The sequence below is a fragment of the Haliotis asinina genome, chromosome 13 (assembly GCF_037392515.1).
Source record: "Haliotis asinina isolate JCU_RB_2024 chromosome 13, JCU_Hal_asi_v2, whole genome shotgun sequence".
NCBI classification, from domain to species: Eukaryota; Metazoa; Mollusca; class Gastropoda; order Lepetellida; family Haliotidae; genus Haliotis; species Haliotis asinina.
In genome coordinates, this window is record NC_090292.1 from 4,443,278 (window position 1) to 4,462,973 (window position 19,696).

The following is a 19,696-nucleotide window of genomic DNA, read 5'->3' on the forward strand; positions in this document are numbered from 1 at the left end:
AACACAAACAGGCACATGTCAAATATAAATCACATGGGAGGTTATCTAACATATCACACAGGCACATGTCAAACATACACATGGGATGTTATAAAACATATCACATAGGCATATGTCAAACATGTATCACACAGAATGTTATCAAACATATCACACAGGCACATGTCAAACATACACTTTCGATGTTAATAAATACATCACATAGGCACATGTCAAATGAGTCAAATGGGCTATTACCAAACATACCACACTGGCATTATCAAACACATTGGATGTTATCAAACATATCACACAGACACATGTCAAACATACACATGGGATGTTATCAACCATATCACACAGGCACATGTCAAACATACACTATCGATGTTAATAAATACATCACATAGGCACATGTCAAATGAGTTAAATGGGCTATTATCAAACATACCACACTGGCATTATCAAACACATTGGATGTTATCAAATATATCACACTAGCACCATCACATAAATCACAAGGGCCACTATTACCAACATAATATATGACAGATGACATGATCAAACATGTCACATAGCGCATGTCACATATATTCCCTCGGCTTCAGGTATTTCCAGCTACCACACTGAACACGCCTTCAGCACATACAAAAATAAGCAATAGTTCAACAAAATTAACGAAGAGTTCATGCTAAAAGTTGCCTACAAGCACCATGTGCGTGTAAAATATATTTTAAAACCTGTATCTTATCTTTCCTTTTCTACAGAAGAGTGCTCTGAATACCCTCCATAACGGAACGTACATCTATATGCATCACCAATCTGTGTGTTACATTTAAGGGGTTCCACTGTTGGGATCACCTTCATCAGGGTGGTTGGGTAGTCTAGTGGTTGAACCATTTAAGGGGTTCCACTGTTGGGATCACCTTCATCAGGGTGGTTGGGTGGTCTAGTGGTTGAACCATTTAAGGGGTTCCACTGTTGGGATCACCTTCATCAGGGTGGTTGGGTAGTCTAGTGGTTGAACCATTTGCCCATCATGCTGAAGATTGATTTCCCACGAGTGCAATGTGTGAAGCTCATTTCTAGTGTCCACCTTTGTAATAATGCGGGAATATTGCTAAATGCGGTGTGAAACAAAACTCGCTCACATAACTTCATCAAATGAAGCATTTTCAGATTATCAATATTATCTGCATTTACGTTTTACAGTTAGTGAAAAGAAGATAAATCAATTTCAGGTAGGCACACTGTCCACCACACAGACAGCATGAGGTTACATCAAAAAGTACTACAACAACATAAATTTCAGTGCTACAATTCAAGTGCATGTAATTGTTGAGAAACAAAATCACACCCACAGCATGTACACAACATCGATGATTCTTATCATAATTGAATTTGTTTCATAATTTTCTGATGTTGAGTGAGTGAGTTTAGTTTCACACCAATTTTAGCATAATTTTAACAATATCACCGTAGGAGAAACTAGAAATGGAAACTTTGGTGTGGCAAGCAAACATTTTAACCACTGGGACACCCCACCAAAGTTATAAACTGTTCCTTATGATTTAGTAGCACAATGGGTACGAACCAAAATCAATCACAAACTCACAAACAAACGAATGACAATGTCAGTGACCTACGCCTGAAATACTTCATTGATTCCATTGTGCAACAGTTGGTAACAGCAGCAGCTGCTGACCGAGTAGTAGTGCTGAAGAAGCAACATGTTCTTCATAGGTTAGATACACAATGTAAATGTGGGGCAGTGTCCATTCCTTATAACAATGCCTGCCTGATGTAGGGTGGTTGACAGAAATATATTGAGATTCTCACCCTTGTGTCTACTGATATCAACTTTATCAACATAAGTTGATAAAGTAACAAATATTTGAGACATGAGGTTGAGATTCCATTTATCATCCAAAATCATTCTTGTTTCGTTTTTCAATCTCTGAACACAGCACTGGCATTAGATTTGCAGTGCAACGATGTCATAGCATAGTCACATCATCAAGTTCATGATGTCATAGCATTGTGACATCATCAAGTTCATGATGTCATAGCATTGTCAGGGCACTGTGCAAAATCTACTGTCAAAGTGATATCTCCTAGGAGATGACATCTGATCTCATACTTATCTCCTGTCGAACACAATTTTGAATGATACAAGTCTGAGGCCCACTTCTGCTGATCTTGATTAGAATTGTGTTTAGGCCATGCTAATACCATGGAGGGAGTTTAGTTTTATACTGCACTCAGCAACATTTCACCAGTATGGTAATGTTATCCCTTGGGAGGTTTAGTTTAGAATCAGTTTTGAAATCACCATGTTTGGAACTTCGGACAATCTAGATTAGAATCAGTTCTGTGATACCCATGCTTGTCCCGGTGAAGGTCTAGAATAGAATGAGTACAGTGACACCCACACTTGTCCCTGTTAAGATCTAGATTAGAATCAGTTTTGTGATAGCTATGCTTGTCCCTGTGAAGATCTAGATTAGAATTGGTCTTGTGATGGTGTTAGAAATATATTCAAACTGTCAATAGCCTGTAGGGCTAGTCATCCAAAAAAGTCAGTGCCACTTCAGAAACCATATCGGTCCAAATAATTCATGATAGCTTACACACAATAAAACAGCAGTTCGTGTATTCATGTCACAAATTAATTGTTTCAGACTACTAACTGTTAAGAGTCTGACACTGATGGGACATACACAAACTTAGTCTAAGAATACCCATACATTTTGAAACAACAAGACAAAGTAATCAATATCCCCTGCAATGGCAAAACTCGCTTTATGAATATGTCTACAAGTTACAATTATGTCAAATGTTTTGGCATGTATAAAGCAAAGTGGAAGGACAGCATTAAAAGGTTTTTAATTTCTGCTCCAGAAAGGAGCACTACCTACAAATTTAGCTGAAGCAGAACTTGTTGCCATGGAATTGCAAAATACATTTTAATTCAAAACTACATAAATGCTCCACTTCACCACTTGATATGCTTATGTACAAAATCTGGTGAAGAATCAGTGAATGGTTTACAGGTTCTGCTCCAGAAAAGTCAAACGTTTTGCCATGGAAATACCAAAAATATTTAATTCAGAATTCCAAAACTATAAAAAAAAAACATCACAAGACCAGACCTACCTATGTGCCAAGTTTAGTGAAGGAACAGAGAAGGGTTTTACAGTTCAGCTGCAGAAAAGAACACTGAAACATTAGAGTCTAAGTCAAAATTGTTGCCATTTAAACGTCACAAGTATTTAATTCAGAATTCTAAAATCAGTAAAAGGCACCAATACACCACCAGACCCATCTATGTGCCAAGTTTGGTGAAGAAACATTGAACTCTTTTTTATGTATCTGCTCCAAAAAAGATAAATGTACACGGATGGATGTACGGAGTCCATTCTAATAATTACCCCTCACAAAACAAGTTGTGGGGCATAATTATCTTCATGTTAAATTATCTTAAGGACTTCAGTCATCCTAAGTGGAAGAATCCTCCATAAAATAATTGTCTGCATCAGAGATGACGCAATCACTATCATGCTGTCACTATCGGAATCCTGAACTATTTGGGCCTCACCATCCTCTGCCTCATGTGCATGTAAGTCTATCTGCTCATCATCTCTGACTTCCTCAGATTTCTGGGGTCGGAGAACCTTCCTTAGCCGTCTGTGCCTAAGTGTGGAATCAAACCCGGGTCCACGGCAGGACAACCAAACGCTTTAACCACTAGGCTACCGCAATGTCTCCTTACTTTCAAGAGCATTGGAGGCAATTCCAAAAACGTCTTCTTTGTATCCATAATATAAACGCAAGGTTTTACTAGACTCAAAATACTGCATCCTCATCATTACAAAAACTAATCATGGATGCAAATAATGTTCAGCTTGCAGACATGCTGGCCATGATAATTACAAACACTATTATTTTCTGTCCACGTTCTCACTTTTTCTGTCAGTCCACAGGTTGCTTTCAAATAAAAGTAAATCCCATTTTGCAAAAATCCACCACTGTTTGAATCATTAGGATCAATTCAGTTGTAGCCATGGCAACACGACTTGTCTGATTTTGTTCATTGAAGGGAAGCTGGGTATCATGTATGGTGTCTGCATTATTAGTATTACTTCTATGTGGCTGCATGTACAAGTCAGCGGTGTTGGGAATCAGAAACCAAATCCGCTATAGATTATCGAAGGACTTGTGAATGATTATCAATTACCATCGAAATATACACATTCTTAAGGCAATGACTTTTAAGGGATTTTCCCCACTTTCCTACCAATTAATGTTTTGGGGTTTTTTTTACAGCTAACACTATCATGCAGAGAAAGACACTGGAATTATAATCAAACAATAAAAGAGTTTAAAATTTATAATACTTACTTTCATCATTCATGTTCATTACTCTAGTCTTTATAATGAAATACATAATACCATCATACATGAATATTCATCAAATTTATCATTTAGTTTACTTCATTCAAGTGTGCAGTTTACATGGGTCACACTACTGTCCAATGCTTAGTTAAACCCAGGAAGGGTAGCCTAGAGATTAAACAATTTGCCACACTGAATACCCAAGTTCAATTCCCCATATGGATACAGTGATTGAGTTTAGTTTTACGCCGCACTCAGCAAAATTTCAGCTATATGACGGCAGTCACTAAATAATCGAGTCTGGACCAGACAATCCAGTGATTACAACATGAGCATCGATTTGCACAATAGGGAACCTATGACATGTCAACCAAATCGGCCTGTCTGGCCACCCGATCCCGCTAGTCACCTCTTATGACAAGCATAGTAGATTTTTATGGCAAGCATGGATTTGCTGAGGGCCTATTCTACCCCGGGACCTTCATGGGTTCCATATGGATAGAAGTGACAGTAGTGAAGCAGTATACTTTTGAATCACTTTCAGCAATATTCCAGCAATATTCCAGGAATATTCCAGCAATATCACAGGAGGTGTGAGAAATATATTGTACCTGTGTGCGAAATCAAACCTAGGTCTTAGGAATGACAAGCGAACGCTTTGTCTACTAGGCTAACCTGCCGCCCCTGGTCACTTGAGGCGTATGGGACAATGACCTTTGAATGAACAAAAAGCCACACGTTATCAGGAGTTCTATTCATTGCCTCAAAAGGGAAATGAATGCATCACTACTGCCCTGTAAAACTACACACTCAAACAGTCTGCATTCTATGAATATTAAATTTCATATCTAAGCTTAACCATTTGTTTTTTGGATGTTTTGTTGAGATAATAAGATAAGCTTCAATCTTTCCTGACAGTCCTGGAGGCCTGATTTGTCTATAGAATGGAGGATCCAGTAGTATTCACCAGCAAGTGTCAGTGACGTTGTATAAATTGTAATATTGCACGCTCTTCATCATGCTCAGTGGCCCATGCCAGGCCACTGCACTACTTATAACAATGTTATGACAATGGAAGGTTTTTATTACTTTCATTCCACTTTGAGAACCTTTGCGGCCGACGTTTGCCCCACATACTGGACAGAGCGAGTGAGTTTTATGAAGCTTATAGCAACATTTCAGCAATATCAAGGCAATTACACCAGAAATGGGCTTCGCTAATTGTATCCATGTTGGGAGTCAAACTCAGGTCTTCGGCGTGATGAGCGAATGTTTAAACCACTAGGCTACATACAACACTGCCCCACTTATCTGACAGACAAACATAAGCACTGCCTTCAGAATTTTCAAGACATCAATCTGTCACCAAACGTATCAATGTTTTAATCACCATCGTGAGCGAAATGATTAATCTTGTGTTAATGGTATATAAAAAACTAAGGCTCTATTTTGACATAGAAATTTTGAGGTAGGAATTATGATATTTAATTTCCGTGGTTACGGTACATGTTTGGATCCTGTGGGATGATAAAATAGTGTCCAAAAGCCTCCACGATTGGAGCACTACTATATACAACACCTCTATGTTCAATACATGTCGTATCACGAGTCAGGGATTTACGGGATAAGTTATCACAGAGTCTGCTGCTCCTGGGTTATGGTATCATTTGGAATTTAATTACAATGTGAAAATAATAATAATAATAATAATAATAATGAGGACGAGGAGGAGGAGGATACAGATACTTACACAATATTCCATAAAACAAAGGGGCAGCTCAAAGCGCATACAAGCATTTATAAAAACAAACACATATGCTTATATGATCAACATTTTTACCTTGCATGATGTACAACTTAACAAGGGTGATGCATTAAAAAATGACCTCATCAGGATGACTTTACAAATTTTTAAATTTGATTTTAACATCTGTATTTTTTCAGGATCCATTAGATACAATTAGTCTCAGGTTTTCTAAAGGTAAACACAGTTTACTTCTTATACTCCTATACTTCTTATACTACTGAGTCCTACCAATATCAGGGATTGATATTCCTTGAATAAGGTGAATGGCAGCGAATTGTGTATTTCGCTTTCAGCAAGGTACCAGCAATATCATGGTGGGGGACAGCAGGACTGGGCTGGTCACATTGTACCCATATGGGGAACATAGCCAGGTCCTTCGACATCATGAGCAAATTGTCTTAACCATAAAGCTAGAATCATGAAACAAGTAAAGGGCTTCACAAGTTGTATGTTTGTGAAGGCACTAGCCCTTTCAAGGGGATGAGAGGGCTCAGAAAATTCACTGTCCTCTTCCTTATCCTAGCATCTTCAGATTGCAGCAACTTAGTGACAATTTTCACTTGTCTACATAGCACTGGCTTCTACCCCTCTACGAAATCATCGCAACTACAATTTGTTACCCACATATTTCTTGTCATAGCATGAAGATACATAAATATATTTGGCATGACAATTTGCTACAAGCACCTTTCTTTTCAAGACATTCAGATATCTAACACGACAATTTGGTCCACGCATCTTTCTTTTCATGACATTCAGATATCTAACACGACAATTTGGTCCACACATCTTTCTTTTCATGACATTCAGATATCTGACTTGACAACTTGATACTAACTTCTTTCTCTTCATGATTTGTCAAGGAAGGTGCTTGGATTTCACACTTGGTGCCACTGGTAGTTGTAGTAAAATTTGGAAAGATATAACATTATTCAAAACTTAAATTTTTCCATGTTCAATTTTCAACAAAAATTTCAAAACCATTTGAATATAACTTTCACTGTAATTGTAATGTAGCCAAGGTTATAATACATAAGTCCTGGGCACCAGATGTTTAACCTAACAACATCACAGGGTGTTATAATGACATTATCCAGGGGTTCAGTTTTCTTTTTTTTTCTTTTTTTTTTTGAAAAAAGTGGCTTCCAAAAAAAGGTTCGACACCCTTCTTGGCAAGCGATTATAAGAAAGTAACTTTTCCTAACTAATTTTTCCACTTGCACTGACTTTTTTTTATACAAACCATGATAATCATATAATGAATATTGTATTAATTTTCATGCTAATGTTTACTGAACTACTCAGAGAGATGTGATAAACAGCAAAGAAAGGTAACACTACTTTATTATCAATGCAAAATTTAACAGCTACATTTTGAGCAGGTATGAAAGGACGTTTACTTGCATTTTTGAAACTATAAGCAGAAATTATCTAGTAGACCATGGACAAGTAACATATACCTGAAATGAAAACTGGTTTGTCCCTGGTGTGGGGCAATGGGATTTTTTAACTGCTATCCAGTATAGAACAAGGGGTAAATGATTGGCAGTGGTTGGAGCAGATGTGCTGTGGCCAGAAATTGTTTAAGTAGATAAGAATGGTCAAGTCTGATTGAAGATGAATATTTTCTGCTGTTTACGATTCACTACCATATTCCTTATAAATAAATTTTTGTCAAAGATTGCTCTGTTTAATGCAAAGAATTATTCAATTATTGGAAAATGAGAATCACACTGCTGATGATGCTCAAAAAAAGTTAAGCAGTATAGTATCCAAATATCTGCATGTTAATGAACATAAAGTTTCTCTCGTTTCCCTCGACAAATAGTAATCAGTTCTACCAACACTTATGAATTTCCTTTCCAAACACAACATACTTCAAACCAGAAAAGAAATTCAGAAAACAAAAAGAATTTAAATCAAAGGAATAAACATGTTGGGTTTTTTAGTCAGTAAGTGCAGCTGCGATCACTAGAACAAAGGCCTGCACTCCTGCTTTGCATGCAGCAAATACAGGTGAAAAATACAAAACTGTGACCCAACTTAAATATTCATGTTGGCATGGATATAAATAAATATATAACCTTGTTAAAAGCACCAGATTTAAAAAGAGGATGCAATGTTTAGTTTCAATCTGCCCTAAATAAAATGTTAAAAATACCCCACAATTTTTTTTAACAAAAATGACAGTTAAAACAACCCATTCCCATGAAATCAGTGATTGGTTTCCTCAAAAACCAGTGAGTTAATAATTTGAGATAAATCCTAGCGCTGATTTCATTCATGAAACACTCAACCTACAAATGCTACAGGGCAGATTGTACACAAAGAGGTGTATTTCCTGGTTTCATTGATAAGCACAACAGTTCTGTTTCCTGGTGTATATATCTTGTATCCCATGTACACACACTTTAAACACCATTATCACATGTGTCAATGGGTTACTAGTGTTTACTCTGTTACACATTACACAACACTGCATATGAATGAAGCCATTGTAATGGATGCAATTGTAAACAATGTTGACACTGAGTGCAACTATGTGATACAATGTCAATACCAGCTTCAGGCGGTTTAAATGCAATGTTTACATTACTGCTCCACACTGGTGAACACTGGTAATTATCACCTAATCAATGTGTAGCAATTACATAACGACAGAAAGCAAGATATTGCTGATAACATCACCACAAAAGGCCATTATCAGCATCCAGTAGTGGAGGGGTGATAACAACAATATCACACACGCCTCCACAGAATCAGGTCAACAGTGAAACTCTCTTCCATTCCCTCCCTGACACATATTTGTTTGTTGGTAGCCACACACCTCCCCACCACAGAGGTCCACCACGTCAGGCACAGTGTGCTCGCCCTCCCCGCCACTGTAGGACAGGTTACACACAGACCTATTTTTTAATCAATTCGTGCACTCTGGCCTGTCAAAGCTGAGGAAGGATAGAAATCCATGTCGGCTGGGTTTTGTTGTTATTCGGTGTATTCAACGCTGGGTTTGGGCTGATGATAAGGCATTTGTTAGTTACTGCACCCAAGATCGCTTCCCAGCTTACCACCAACTTGCCTCAACCAAGTGGCCAACGTTACCATTCAGTTAGCCCGTGACCTTGTCAGACTCACCACGTCAAACAACCTCGAAAAAAAACCCAAAACAAACGAATCTGACAGTAACATGCCGTGTGGTATTCGAGCAGGGAGATGCCCGCCGCGTGTTTAGATGGTACATATAATAGATATTGGGCGGGGACGGGGTGGTATATGGGTTGTATATCCTCCCGATTGTTGGTCAGTAACCCCGGGCGTGGACAGAACGAGCAGCGAGCGAACAGCACGGCTGGGAGCCAGTAAGCACCATCTTCCCCCAGCATTGTTCAACTTAGATACCGCGCGTGCGAGTGAACGCTCCAGATCGTGATGTGGTTATAACAGGATATGAGGAAACATGAAACAGAAGAGATGATGACTGGGTTATTGGGGACGACGGTGAATGGGCCCAGTTAGCTACAAACACACGGCCATGTTGTTTTTGCAATTGAGGTCATGGGTGAAGCTGGTGTTAGGAAAAAATCCTCGACCTACCTCTGATGACGGCAACCAGCACGATCACTGCCACGGGTAGACTCCCGCCTAGGAATGAGGAAGGCGCCATAGACATTCAACCATCGGGGAAATCCGCACCCAAAATCCCACTACAAATTTGGCCTCCTTCTCCTCGTAGTGGGCATGAATTTGCGGCTATTCAACCGTAGCACAACCTTCTAATCTTTTAGCCTTGCGCCAGCTGTTCTATCAACCTCGGTCCCTCCCCGTTCCACGATTGGCATTAGACACGTCCGATGCTTCAAAGTGGCACACAATAGTCCTGTTTGGTTTTGAGATCAGTTGTCATTGTCCGAGCGTAGGTTATCGTTCACGTGCGTTGGCAGTGTCATTTGATAATTTATTCAATATTTGCATTCATCTTTACGGGGGCGGGATCCAGCTTGATGGAAGAGCAGTGGTTAGTTGAGGTCAACATCTCTAGCAGTTTTCTTTCCCGCGAAAATGCCACAAGGAAAAAAATGTCAAATATGTGCTCTAGTTTACGGCTTTGATTTGATGTCCCGCGACCTGCACGTGCAACTGCAGCACAATGTGAGTCGAGACTAGTGATAGAACGCGCACAATTCTCGAGATCCCTCACTGAAGCTGAGAAGGGACTGTCAGTTGAACGATCCTGCCGTGCTAGCGCTATAACGGGGACCTCTTGCAGTACAGCACGGAAGCGTGCTCTAACGGGATTTCGAGAATATTGCGAAAACAAAAAAATATCCAGGAACAATACAGTGCAATACGCGTTGTTATAACGGGGCTTTAGGGGTGGTCGTTTTCACAGCTAGGTACTGACGATAACAAAAGACAGAGGCTCGCCGCATACCAAATCACATTATGTATCTTATAAATTATCATTTTCCGTAAGTTGGTCTCGGGTTCGCCAATGAAGCTCCTAACAGTCAGCTGAGAGAGACTGGTTTCAGCTCATGTTGGCGGAACCGACAACATCGTTGTGATTAATTCCTCAACACTTCCCGTATTCCATGGCCTCGATCGACCCAGTTTCAGAGGTGTGGATACGGGGACAGGAACTGCTGTTGTCGAGGTGGGCAGTCACGACTGGGATGCTGGGTCGTGTACCGAAGGGGCGATGTTCAGCCGAATATTTAATGATGGTATTTAACATACTTATCAGTTATTTACAAGTAATAACACCCTAAAGACGTTCATATTATTTCGCTTCTCTCTAAATGGTTTATGTTGCTAAATATGACTCCGTTTTACATTCTGATGAAATATTTACGAACATAAATCTGTTTTATTCGTTATGCACTTTCTGTTATGTGTGTTGGTTGTCAATATGCAATAGCTTTATGTCAGAAAAAAAGCTTCCCATCGTTGACATTTTGCCTGTGCTCGTTTTATTTTAAAGAGTTAACTAACCACACTCATTATGCCTATCTGTTTGCAATTAAAAGCCTTTTTGAGACCTTTGTCTCTGTGGGGTTTTGTGTAAGCTATATGTTTATGAACTTAATAGATGTAGTAACAATTTGCAATCACGAAACATCCAAACACTTTAGGTTTTTTGTGCGTTTTTACCATTTTAATTCATGTTAATCATAATTATGTTTTCAAATACTTACAAATGAAATATTTTTGCGTTTTAAGAGCGATTTCCGAAAGGTATTATAATCTTCATAACAGATAACCTTTGAAAAAGTTTATTAATTTACATGAAACCTCATCGAAACCGGTCTTGTTTGAAAAGCGTATACAATAATGCTTTCAATCAGAAAAATGTGTGTGGCTATTTTCCGAAAATATTTTCCTAAAATATTGTGCAGTTGTAACTTTTGGCCGATTGTCAAATATTGAAGTGACTAACTTCAATCAGGGAATGAATGGACGGTAGCGCCTCTTAGAAAGCATTGCAAATTCAGCCAGTGAGTGAGTGAGTGAGCGATTGGTGTATGACGTGGTTCTTCCAAATATCCCAGGCATACACACGGCTATCAAGCATTACCACCAGGTGACACACAGGTATATCAAGTATTTCTATCAGGTGACGGACACGGGTATCAAGCATTACCACCAGGTGACACACAGGTATATCAAGTATTTCTATCAGGTGACGGACACGGGTATCAAGCATTACCACCAGGTGACACACAGGTATATCAAGTATTTCTGTCAGGTGACAGACACGGCTATCAAGCATTACCACCAGGTGACACACAGGTATATCAATCATCTCTATCAGCTGACAGACACGGGGGTCAAGCATCACCATCTGGTGACACAAACGAGTACAAATCATCCAATCTCTTCAAATTGTTTAATTATAATTTTAAATTAAACTGTAAACCTTTGATATTGGAACGCACAATAGCACGTCTGTGCACAACGTCTCAGATAAACCTGTTATATTACAGTTATGTCATGATCGACTGTTACACAGGCAGACAGATATGATATATTTCCCCGCGAGATACACGGCTGTCTCTCATTTGTATGATGTATGATCAATACACAGCCATGCGATAACCAATGATATATCTAATTGCGATACACACCGAAGGGTTGCATAAAACGGTGTCAAGTACGCTAGTTTCTTCTGTCACTTGATTTCAGGTCATGTGTTTTTGTTAAAGACAACGTGTTATTTATTAATCCTAAAAGTATGAGGAAATCAAGTAAAAAAAAACATCGCTGAGAATGAAACACGCGTGATTTAGTAGTTATCTCAAAACAAACATTCAGCAAACGTACGTTTGTAAACTGTAGTCAATGTGGCGAAAACGTTAGTGATTTACGTAAGTGCATAGTTTCATTAAATCAAATATGGTTGTGATAACTTATGAGCTATATTTGTAACTAAATATATTCGATATTTAGATTTCAGAAAATGAAAACATCTCAAAAGCTTCATATTTACGATGAATACAGTTTTGCTTTGACTAAAACTACTGTGGATGATCTATGGTATCAGGGAATTCCACTCAGATTGCGTGTGCGTGTGCGTGTGCGTGTGCGTGTTTAGGGCCGTACGTAGCAGGGGTGCAGGGTGGGGCAGCTGAGTGCCATATACCCTCACCACATGGCTTCTTTGATTGGCATTCTAGAAGTTGGGTAGGTGAAGGATGAGGACTAGTTTATGGATATACAGCTTGTTTTGTATAGGTGACGTTTCTAATGTCGATGTCAAGCAAGTGATACACTGGAAGTAATTTGGGGTTGTTGTATACATGAGGTGTTTGAACAATAGATGGGGGATAGGCGAAGATGCTTGTTGCAGAACCTTCGATCCTCTTGCCTGCCAGCGAGATGGCTCCAAATCCGGAGCTCCTCCAGCACTGACACATTGCCTGCCGCCAAACCGACGAAGACACCTCCAAATCCGACCGCCTGGGAAAGATAGAGGCTCGAGTAGAGTAAACAGCGACTTTGTTGGTCGACATCTTGTATAGGGGGTCAAAAATTATAACATTATAATTAAACAATTTGCCAGAGATTGGCTACATTGTACTCGTTTGCGTCACCAGATGGTGATGCTTGACCCCCGTGTCTGTCAGCTGGATGACGAAGACAACGACAAACTCCAGGAGAATATAGAAAACGTCGAGGTGGAACAAAAAGAGACCCATTTCGATATCCAGAAGGAGGGGCAGGTGGTGCAATCGACCCAAAGATGGGCCGCTAGCCGCCGTTCTTCTCTGGGAGATTGTCCACAAGACCTGGAACGACAGCACACCAGCCAACAGATCGGTGGACAGACAGGCAGCAATGCCCAAACCAGTTTCCACTGTTCATAATAGGGATCCCCACCACATGAACGAGATAGAAGAAACTCTTCCAGATCGGTCTCCGGGACCAGCATTTATTAGTGAATTGTTTCTCGTATCTTGCAGACGTACACGGGAATTGTTTCTCCACCAGTCAACGAATCCACAAGTAGTGACAGTCGGTTCTTCCCTTCGTATTGCGCTACGGCAAACCATTTGCTCGTGTAGATTCCTTCCTGCACGCCTTAGACCTCTCGATGTTCACTACACGGAGGGTCTGCTGCGTCCATATCCATTCTTCTCGCATGGACAGTTGTCCGCCATTTTGTCGAGGAAGAGTTTGTGTCGGAGGCACGAAGGCACCACAAGAGGCAGTCGTCATCATACAAGTTCTCTATGGTCGTCAAACAGACACCAAGATCAAGTTCTTCAGAGACCTTGAGCGGGAGTTGCTCCATGTCTTTGGTTTTTTTTTCCAGAGAACGCAATTCTTGGCGCCGACTCAGTGGTCGATGTCGCCACACGTGCAGGTCGAGTAGCCTGCTTCAAGACTTTTGGGGAGTTCTGAAATGGCGGTGAGGCAGTCTGTGCAGTGGTTGGGTCTGTCCTTAGGTTCTGGATAGCAGTCGTCGGTGAGAACGATTCAGAGTTGGTCCACTGTGGATCAAAATTGGTTGGGTGTGCAGATGTAGACAAAATTGACGACTGTTTTACTGTCTGTGAACTAGACACAGCAAATAGTGTCTGAGAAAGTGGCGAGGGATCTGGTATCGCTTGCAGAAGGTGTGGTCAGATTGCTCCAGGACTTGTTTCTCTCGGTCTGAAAGCAAGACAAGGGGGCACGGTCCCGAAGACTCCTGCTATGTCGGAAGTTGTTTGTGGTACGGGGTCTATACTGCCTCGGATTCTCGTATATGTGGCTTAGATTATGTGGTATTACCTCTTCGCTTCCCGAAGGGACAAACGACCCGATCGGATCTCAGCATAGGCTTCGCGTGATAGCTTGGCTCCTGGCAGTCTTTTTATATTCATACACCTGCAATATCTCTAATTGGAGTGCACTTCCACCAGCGGAATTTGTAGAGACACACTTTGTCTTCCAGAACTAGCTTTGCACAAAACTCTACTTCTTTTCGTGGTTGTAGTGGCTGGTTGGAGACACCTAGGCCCTGGTGCATCGTCATCATCGCGTTAATGCTACATTTTACTTTGAACATGTGGCTTGGATAGCCCTCTGTGATTTTACCAAACACCTTTTGGATAATCGTGTTCTGGAAATTTGTTAAGTGATGATTTATTGTAAATGAGCAATGATGTCCTGTGTAAATCAGCTATATGCGATCAGTAAACTAACTCCAAAACAGCATGTCAAGTTTCTTAATGTTTATGTGTGTTTGTTTTTTCGTTGAAGGGAATACATGCTTAAACTTACTAAAACGGTTGTTTGGCATAGACAGGGGACCTCGAACATGGCTATTGAGGCTGTATATGTCGCCGTGCAATGTTACTATCCTCACCTAGAGACGTTGAGGGAAGTGTATACAGGTGCGTGCCTCAGTGCCTCATATTAACGTGGATGCCACACATAGATTCACTGTATTCATGAGATGACGGGGATAGCCTTGTGGTTAAAGCATTCGCTCGCCGAAGACCCGGGCTCGATTCCCCACATGGGTACAATGTTTGACCTCCGCTGTGATATTGTTAGGATATTGCTAAAAGCGGCTTGAAACTGATAAAAACACTCACTATAAAAATGAAGGTCCCGTCTTTGTTTTATCCCCCTAATGACGACGCAGGCAAGGAAATAACAAGTACCATGGTCTGATTCAATGCTACCGGGGATTGAAACATCGATTGCATGCTGCGTAGATACCATATCCATTACACCACGGAGGTTACCCTTAAACCCAAATATGTGTCTGACTTGTGCTGATATATTTTTAAATGAACGTGGACAGAATATTCTGTATATGCTGCTAAAATCCAAAGAGGTCATGGTTGCTTTTCTAGGTTTTGCAGAGTCCACGGCCAGTGTCAGTGTTGCGCCACATCCCCAAACACCAGCTAGTCCATCTAACGTCACCATCATCAACAGCTGGACCGCGTAGATATCACTAACGTGTGAATCAGAAACACCTAACAGCTTTCCCACCAGCCATTCGCTCGGATGCAGGTCACGTGCCAGTTTAGTTGAAACCAGGAAGTAACATCACGTGCTTATAATAACGTGATCACAATATTACTTAGATGATTTCACACATTATGATTTGCATATCAATTACGAACTTGTCCGTACTTTTGATTATACTGTGGCTGAGCCTTGTTATGCTTTCGTGAGTAATGAGACTAACGGTCCCTTAAACACCTCAACAAAATGGTGACAGGTGTTAAATCGTGGGGCTGCGGGTGTTAGATGATGGATGCTAAATGATAGGGTTACAGGTGTTAGATGAGGTGTACGCGACAGGGTATAATTATGGGTGGTAGATGAGGTGTACGTGTGTTACAGGTGACAGGGTATGGTTGTCTGTGGTAGATGAGGTGTACGTGTGTGACAGGGTATGGTTGTGGATGGTAGGTGAGGTGTATGTGTGTTACAGATGACAGGGTATGGTTGTCTGTGGTAGATGAGGTGTACGTGTGTTACAGGTGACAGGGTATGGTTGTCTGTGGTAGATGAGGTGTGCGTGTGTTACAGGTGACAGGATATGGTTGTGGGTGGTAGATGAGGTGTGTGTGTGTGTGTTACAAGTGACAGGGTATGGTTGTGGATGGTAGATAAGGTGTGTGTGTGTTACAGGTGACAGTGTATGGTTGTGGGTGGTAGATGAGGTGTATGTGTGTTACAGATGACAGGGTATGGTTGTTGGGGGGTAGATGAGGTGTGTGTGTACGTGTGTTACAGGTGACAGGGTACGGTTGTGGATAGTAGATAAGGTGTGTGTGTGTCACAAGTGACAGTGTATGGTTGTGGGTGGTAGATGAGGTGTGTGTGTGTGTTACAAGTGACAGGGTATGGTTGTCTGTGGTAGATGAGGTGTATGTGTGTTACAGATGACAGGTATTGGTTGTGGGTGGTAGATGAGGTGTACGTGTGTTACAAGTGACAGTGTATGGTTGTGGATGGTAGATGAGGTGTACGTGTGTTACAGGTGACAGGGTATGGTTATGGGTGGTAGATGAGGTGTACGTGTGTTACAGGTGACAGTGTATGGTTGTGGATGGTAGATGAGGTGTGTGTGTGTTACAAGTGACAGGGTATGGTTGTGGGTGGTAGATGAGGTGTGTGTGTGTGTTACAAGTGACAGGGTATGGTTGTCTGTGGTAGATGAGGTGTATGTGTGTTACAGATGACAGGTATTGGTTGTGGGTGGTAGATGAGGTGTACGTGTGTTACAAGTGACAGTGTATGGTTGTGGATGGTAGATGAGGTGTACGTGTGTTACCGGTGACAGGGTATGGTTGTGGGTGGTAGATGAGGTGTACGTGTGTTACAGGTGACAGTGTATGGTTGTGGATGGTAGATAAGGTGTGTGTGTGTTACAAGTGACAGGGTATGGTTGTGGGTGGTAGATGAGGTGTGTGTGTGTGTTACAGGTGACAGGGTATGGTTGTGGGTGGTAGATGAGGTGTACGTGTGTTACAAGTGACAGTGTATGGTTGTGGATGGTAGATGAGGTGTGTGTGAGTTACAAGTGACAGGGTATGGTTGTGGGTGGTAGATGAGGTGTGTGTGTGTTACAAGTGACAGTGTATGGTTGTGGGTGGTAGATGAGGTGTACGTGTGTTACAGGTGACAGGGTATGGTTGTGGGTGGTACATGAGGTGTGTGTGTGTTACAGGTGACAGGGAATGGCTGTGGGTGGTAGATGAGGTGTGTGTGTTACAGGTGACAGTGTATGGTTGTCTGTAGTAGATGAGGTGTGCGTGTGTTACAGGTGACAGGGTATGGTTGTGGGTGGTAGATGAGGTGTGTTACAGGTGACAGTGTATGGTTGTCTGTGGTAGATGAGGTGTGTGTGTGTTGCAGGTGACAGTGTATGGTTGTCTGTGGTAGATGAGGTGTGTGTGTGTTACAGGTGACAGTGTATGGTTGTGGGTGGTAGATGAGGTGTACGTGTGTTGCAGGTGACAGTGTATGGTTGTGGGTGGTAGATCAGGTGTGCGTGTGCTACAGGTGACAGGGTATGGTTGTGGGTGGTAGATGAGGTGTGTGTGTGTTACAGGTGACAGTGTTTGGTTGTGGGTGGTAGATGAGGTGTGTTACAGGTGACAGTGTATGGTTGTGGGTGATAGATGAGGTGTGTGTGTGTTACAGGTGACAGGGTATGGTTGTCTGTGGTAGATGAGGTGTGCGTGTGTTACAGGTGACAGGGTATGGTTGTCTGTGGTAGATGAGGTGTGTGTGTGTTACAGGTGACAGGGTATGGTTGTGGGTGGTAGATGAGGTGTGTGTTACAGGTGACAGTGTATGGTTGTGGGTGGTAGATGAGGTGTGTTACAGGTGACAGTGTATGGTTGTGGGTGGTAGATGAGGTGTGTGTGTGTTACAGGTGACAGGGTATGGTTGTGGGTGGTAGATGAGGTGTGTGTGTGTGTGTTACAAGTGACAGTGTATGGTTGTGGATGGTAGATAAGGTATGTGTGTGTTACAAGTGACAGGGTATGGTTGTGGGTGGTAGATGAGGTGTGTGTGTGTTACAAGTGACAGGGTATGGTTGTGGATGGTAGATGAGGTGTATGTGTGTTACAGATGACAGGGTATGGTTGTGGGGGGTAGATGAGGTGTGTGTGTACGTGTGTTACAGGTGACAGGGTACGGTTGTGGATAGTAGATAAGGTGTGTGTGTGTTACAAGTGACAGGGTATGGTTGTGGGTGGTAGATGAGGTGTGTGTGTGTGTTACAAGTGACAGGGTATGGTTGTCTGTGGTAGATGAGGTGTATGTGTGTTACAGATGACAGGTAATGGTTGTGGGTGGTAGATGAGGTGTACGTGTGTTACAAGTGACAGTGTATGGTTGTGGATGGTAGATGAGGTGTACGTGTGTTACAGGTGACAGGGTATGGTTATGGGTGGTAGATGAGGTGTACGTGTGTTACAGGTGACAGTGTATGGTTGTGGATGGTAGATAAGGTGTGTGTGTGTTACAAGTGACAGGGTATGGTTGTGGGTGGTAGATGAGGTGTGTGTGTGTGTGTTACAAGTGACAGGGTTGTCTGTGGTAGATGAGGTGTATGTGTGTTACAGATGACAGGTATTGGTTGTGGGTGGTAGATGAGGTGTACGTGTGTTACAAGCGACAGTGTATGGTTGTGGATGGTAGATGAGGTGTACGTGTGTTACCGGTGACAGGGTATGGTTGTGGGTGGTAGATGAGGTGTACGTGTGTTACAGGTGACAGGGTATGGTTGTGGGTGGTAGATGAGGTGTGTGTGTGTTACAGGTGACAGGGTATGGTTATGGGTGGTAGATGAGGTGTGCGTGTTACAGGTGACAGTGTATGGTTGTGGGTGGTAGATGAGGTGTGTTACAGGTGACAGTGTATGGTTGTGGGTGGTAGATGAGGTGTGTGTGTGTTACAAGTGACAGTGTATGGTTGTGGGTGGTAGATGAGGTGTGTTACAGGTGACAGTGTATGGTTGTGGGTGGTAGATGAGGTATGTGTGTGTTACAGGTGACAGTGTATGGTTGTCTGTGGTAGATGAGGTGTGCGTGTGTTACAGGTGACAGTGTATGGTTGTGGGTGGTAGATGAGGTGTACGTGTGTTACAGGTGACAGTGTATGGTTGTCTGTAGTAGATGAGGTGTGCGTGTGTTACAGGTGACAGGGTGTGGTTGTGGGTGGTAGATGAGGTGTGTTACAGGTGACAGTGTATGGTTGTCTGTGGTAGATGAGGTGTGTGTGTGTTGCAGGTGACAGTGTATGGTTGTCTGTGGTAGATGAGGTGTGTGTGTGTTACAGGTGACAGTGTATGGTTGTCTGTGGTAGATGAGGTGTGCGTGTGTTACAGGTGACAATGTATGGTTGTGGGTGATAGATGAGGTGTGTGTGTGTTACAAGTGACAGTGTATGGTTGTCTGTGGTAGATGAGGTGTGTGTGTGTTACAGGTGACAGTGTATGGTTGTCTGTGGTAGATGAGGTGTGCGTGTGTTACAGGTGACAGGGTATGGTTG

The 19,696-nt window shown here is 41.8% G+C and overlaps 1 protein-coding gene across 1 annotated transcript in view; it reads right to left on the minus strand.

Moving 5' to 3' along the window:
- The window catches only part of LOC137259287 (protogenin B-like), a 72,857-nt gene extending 62,587 nt beyond the window's left edge, over positions 1-10,270 (minus strand). Inside the window, exon 1 of the mRNA XM_067796921.1 lies at positions 9,776-10,270. Within this exon, the coding sequence (XP_067653022.1) occupies positions 9,776-9,851 (76 nt within the window). The 5' untranslated portion in view covers positions 9,852-10,270. The remainder of the gene's footprint in view (positions 1-9,775) is intronic.
- Positions 10,271-19,696: the final 9,426 nt, after the last annotated feature.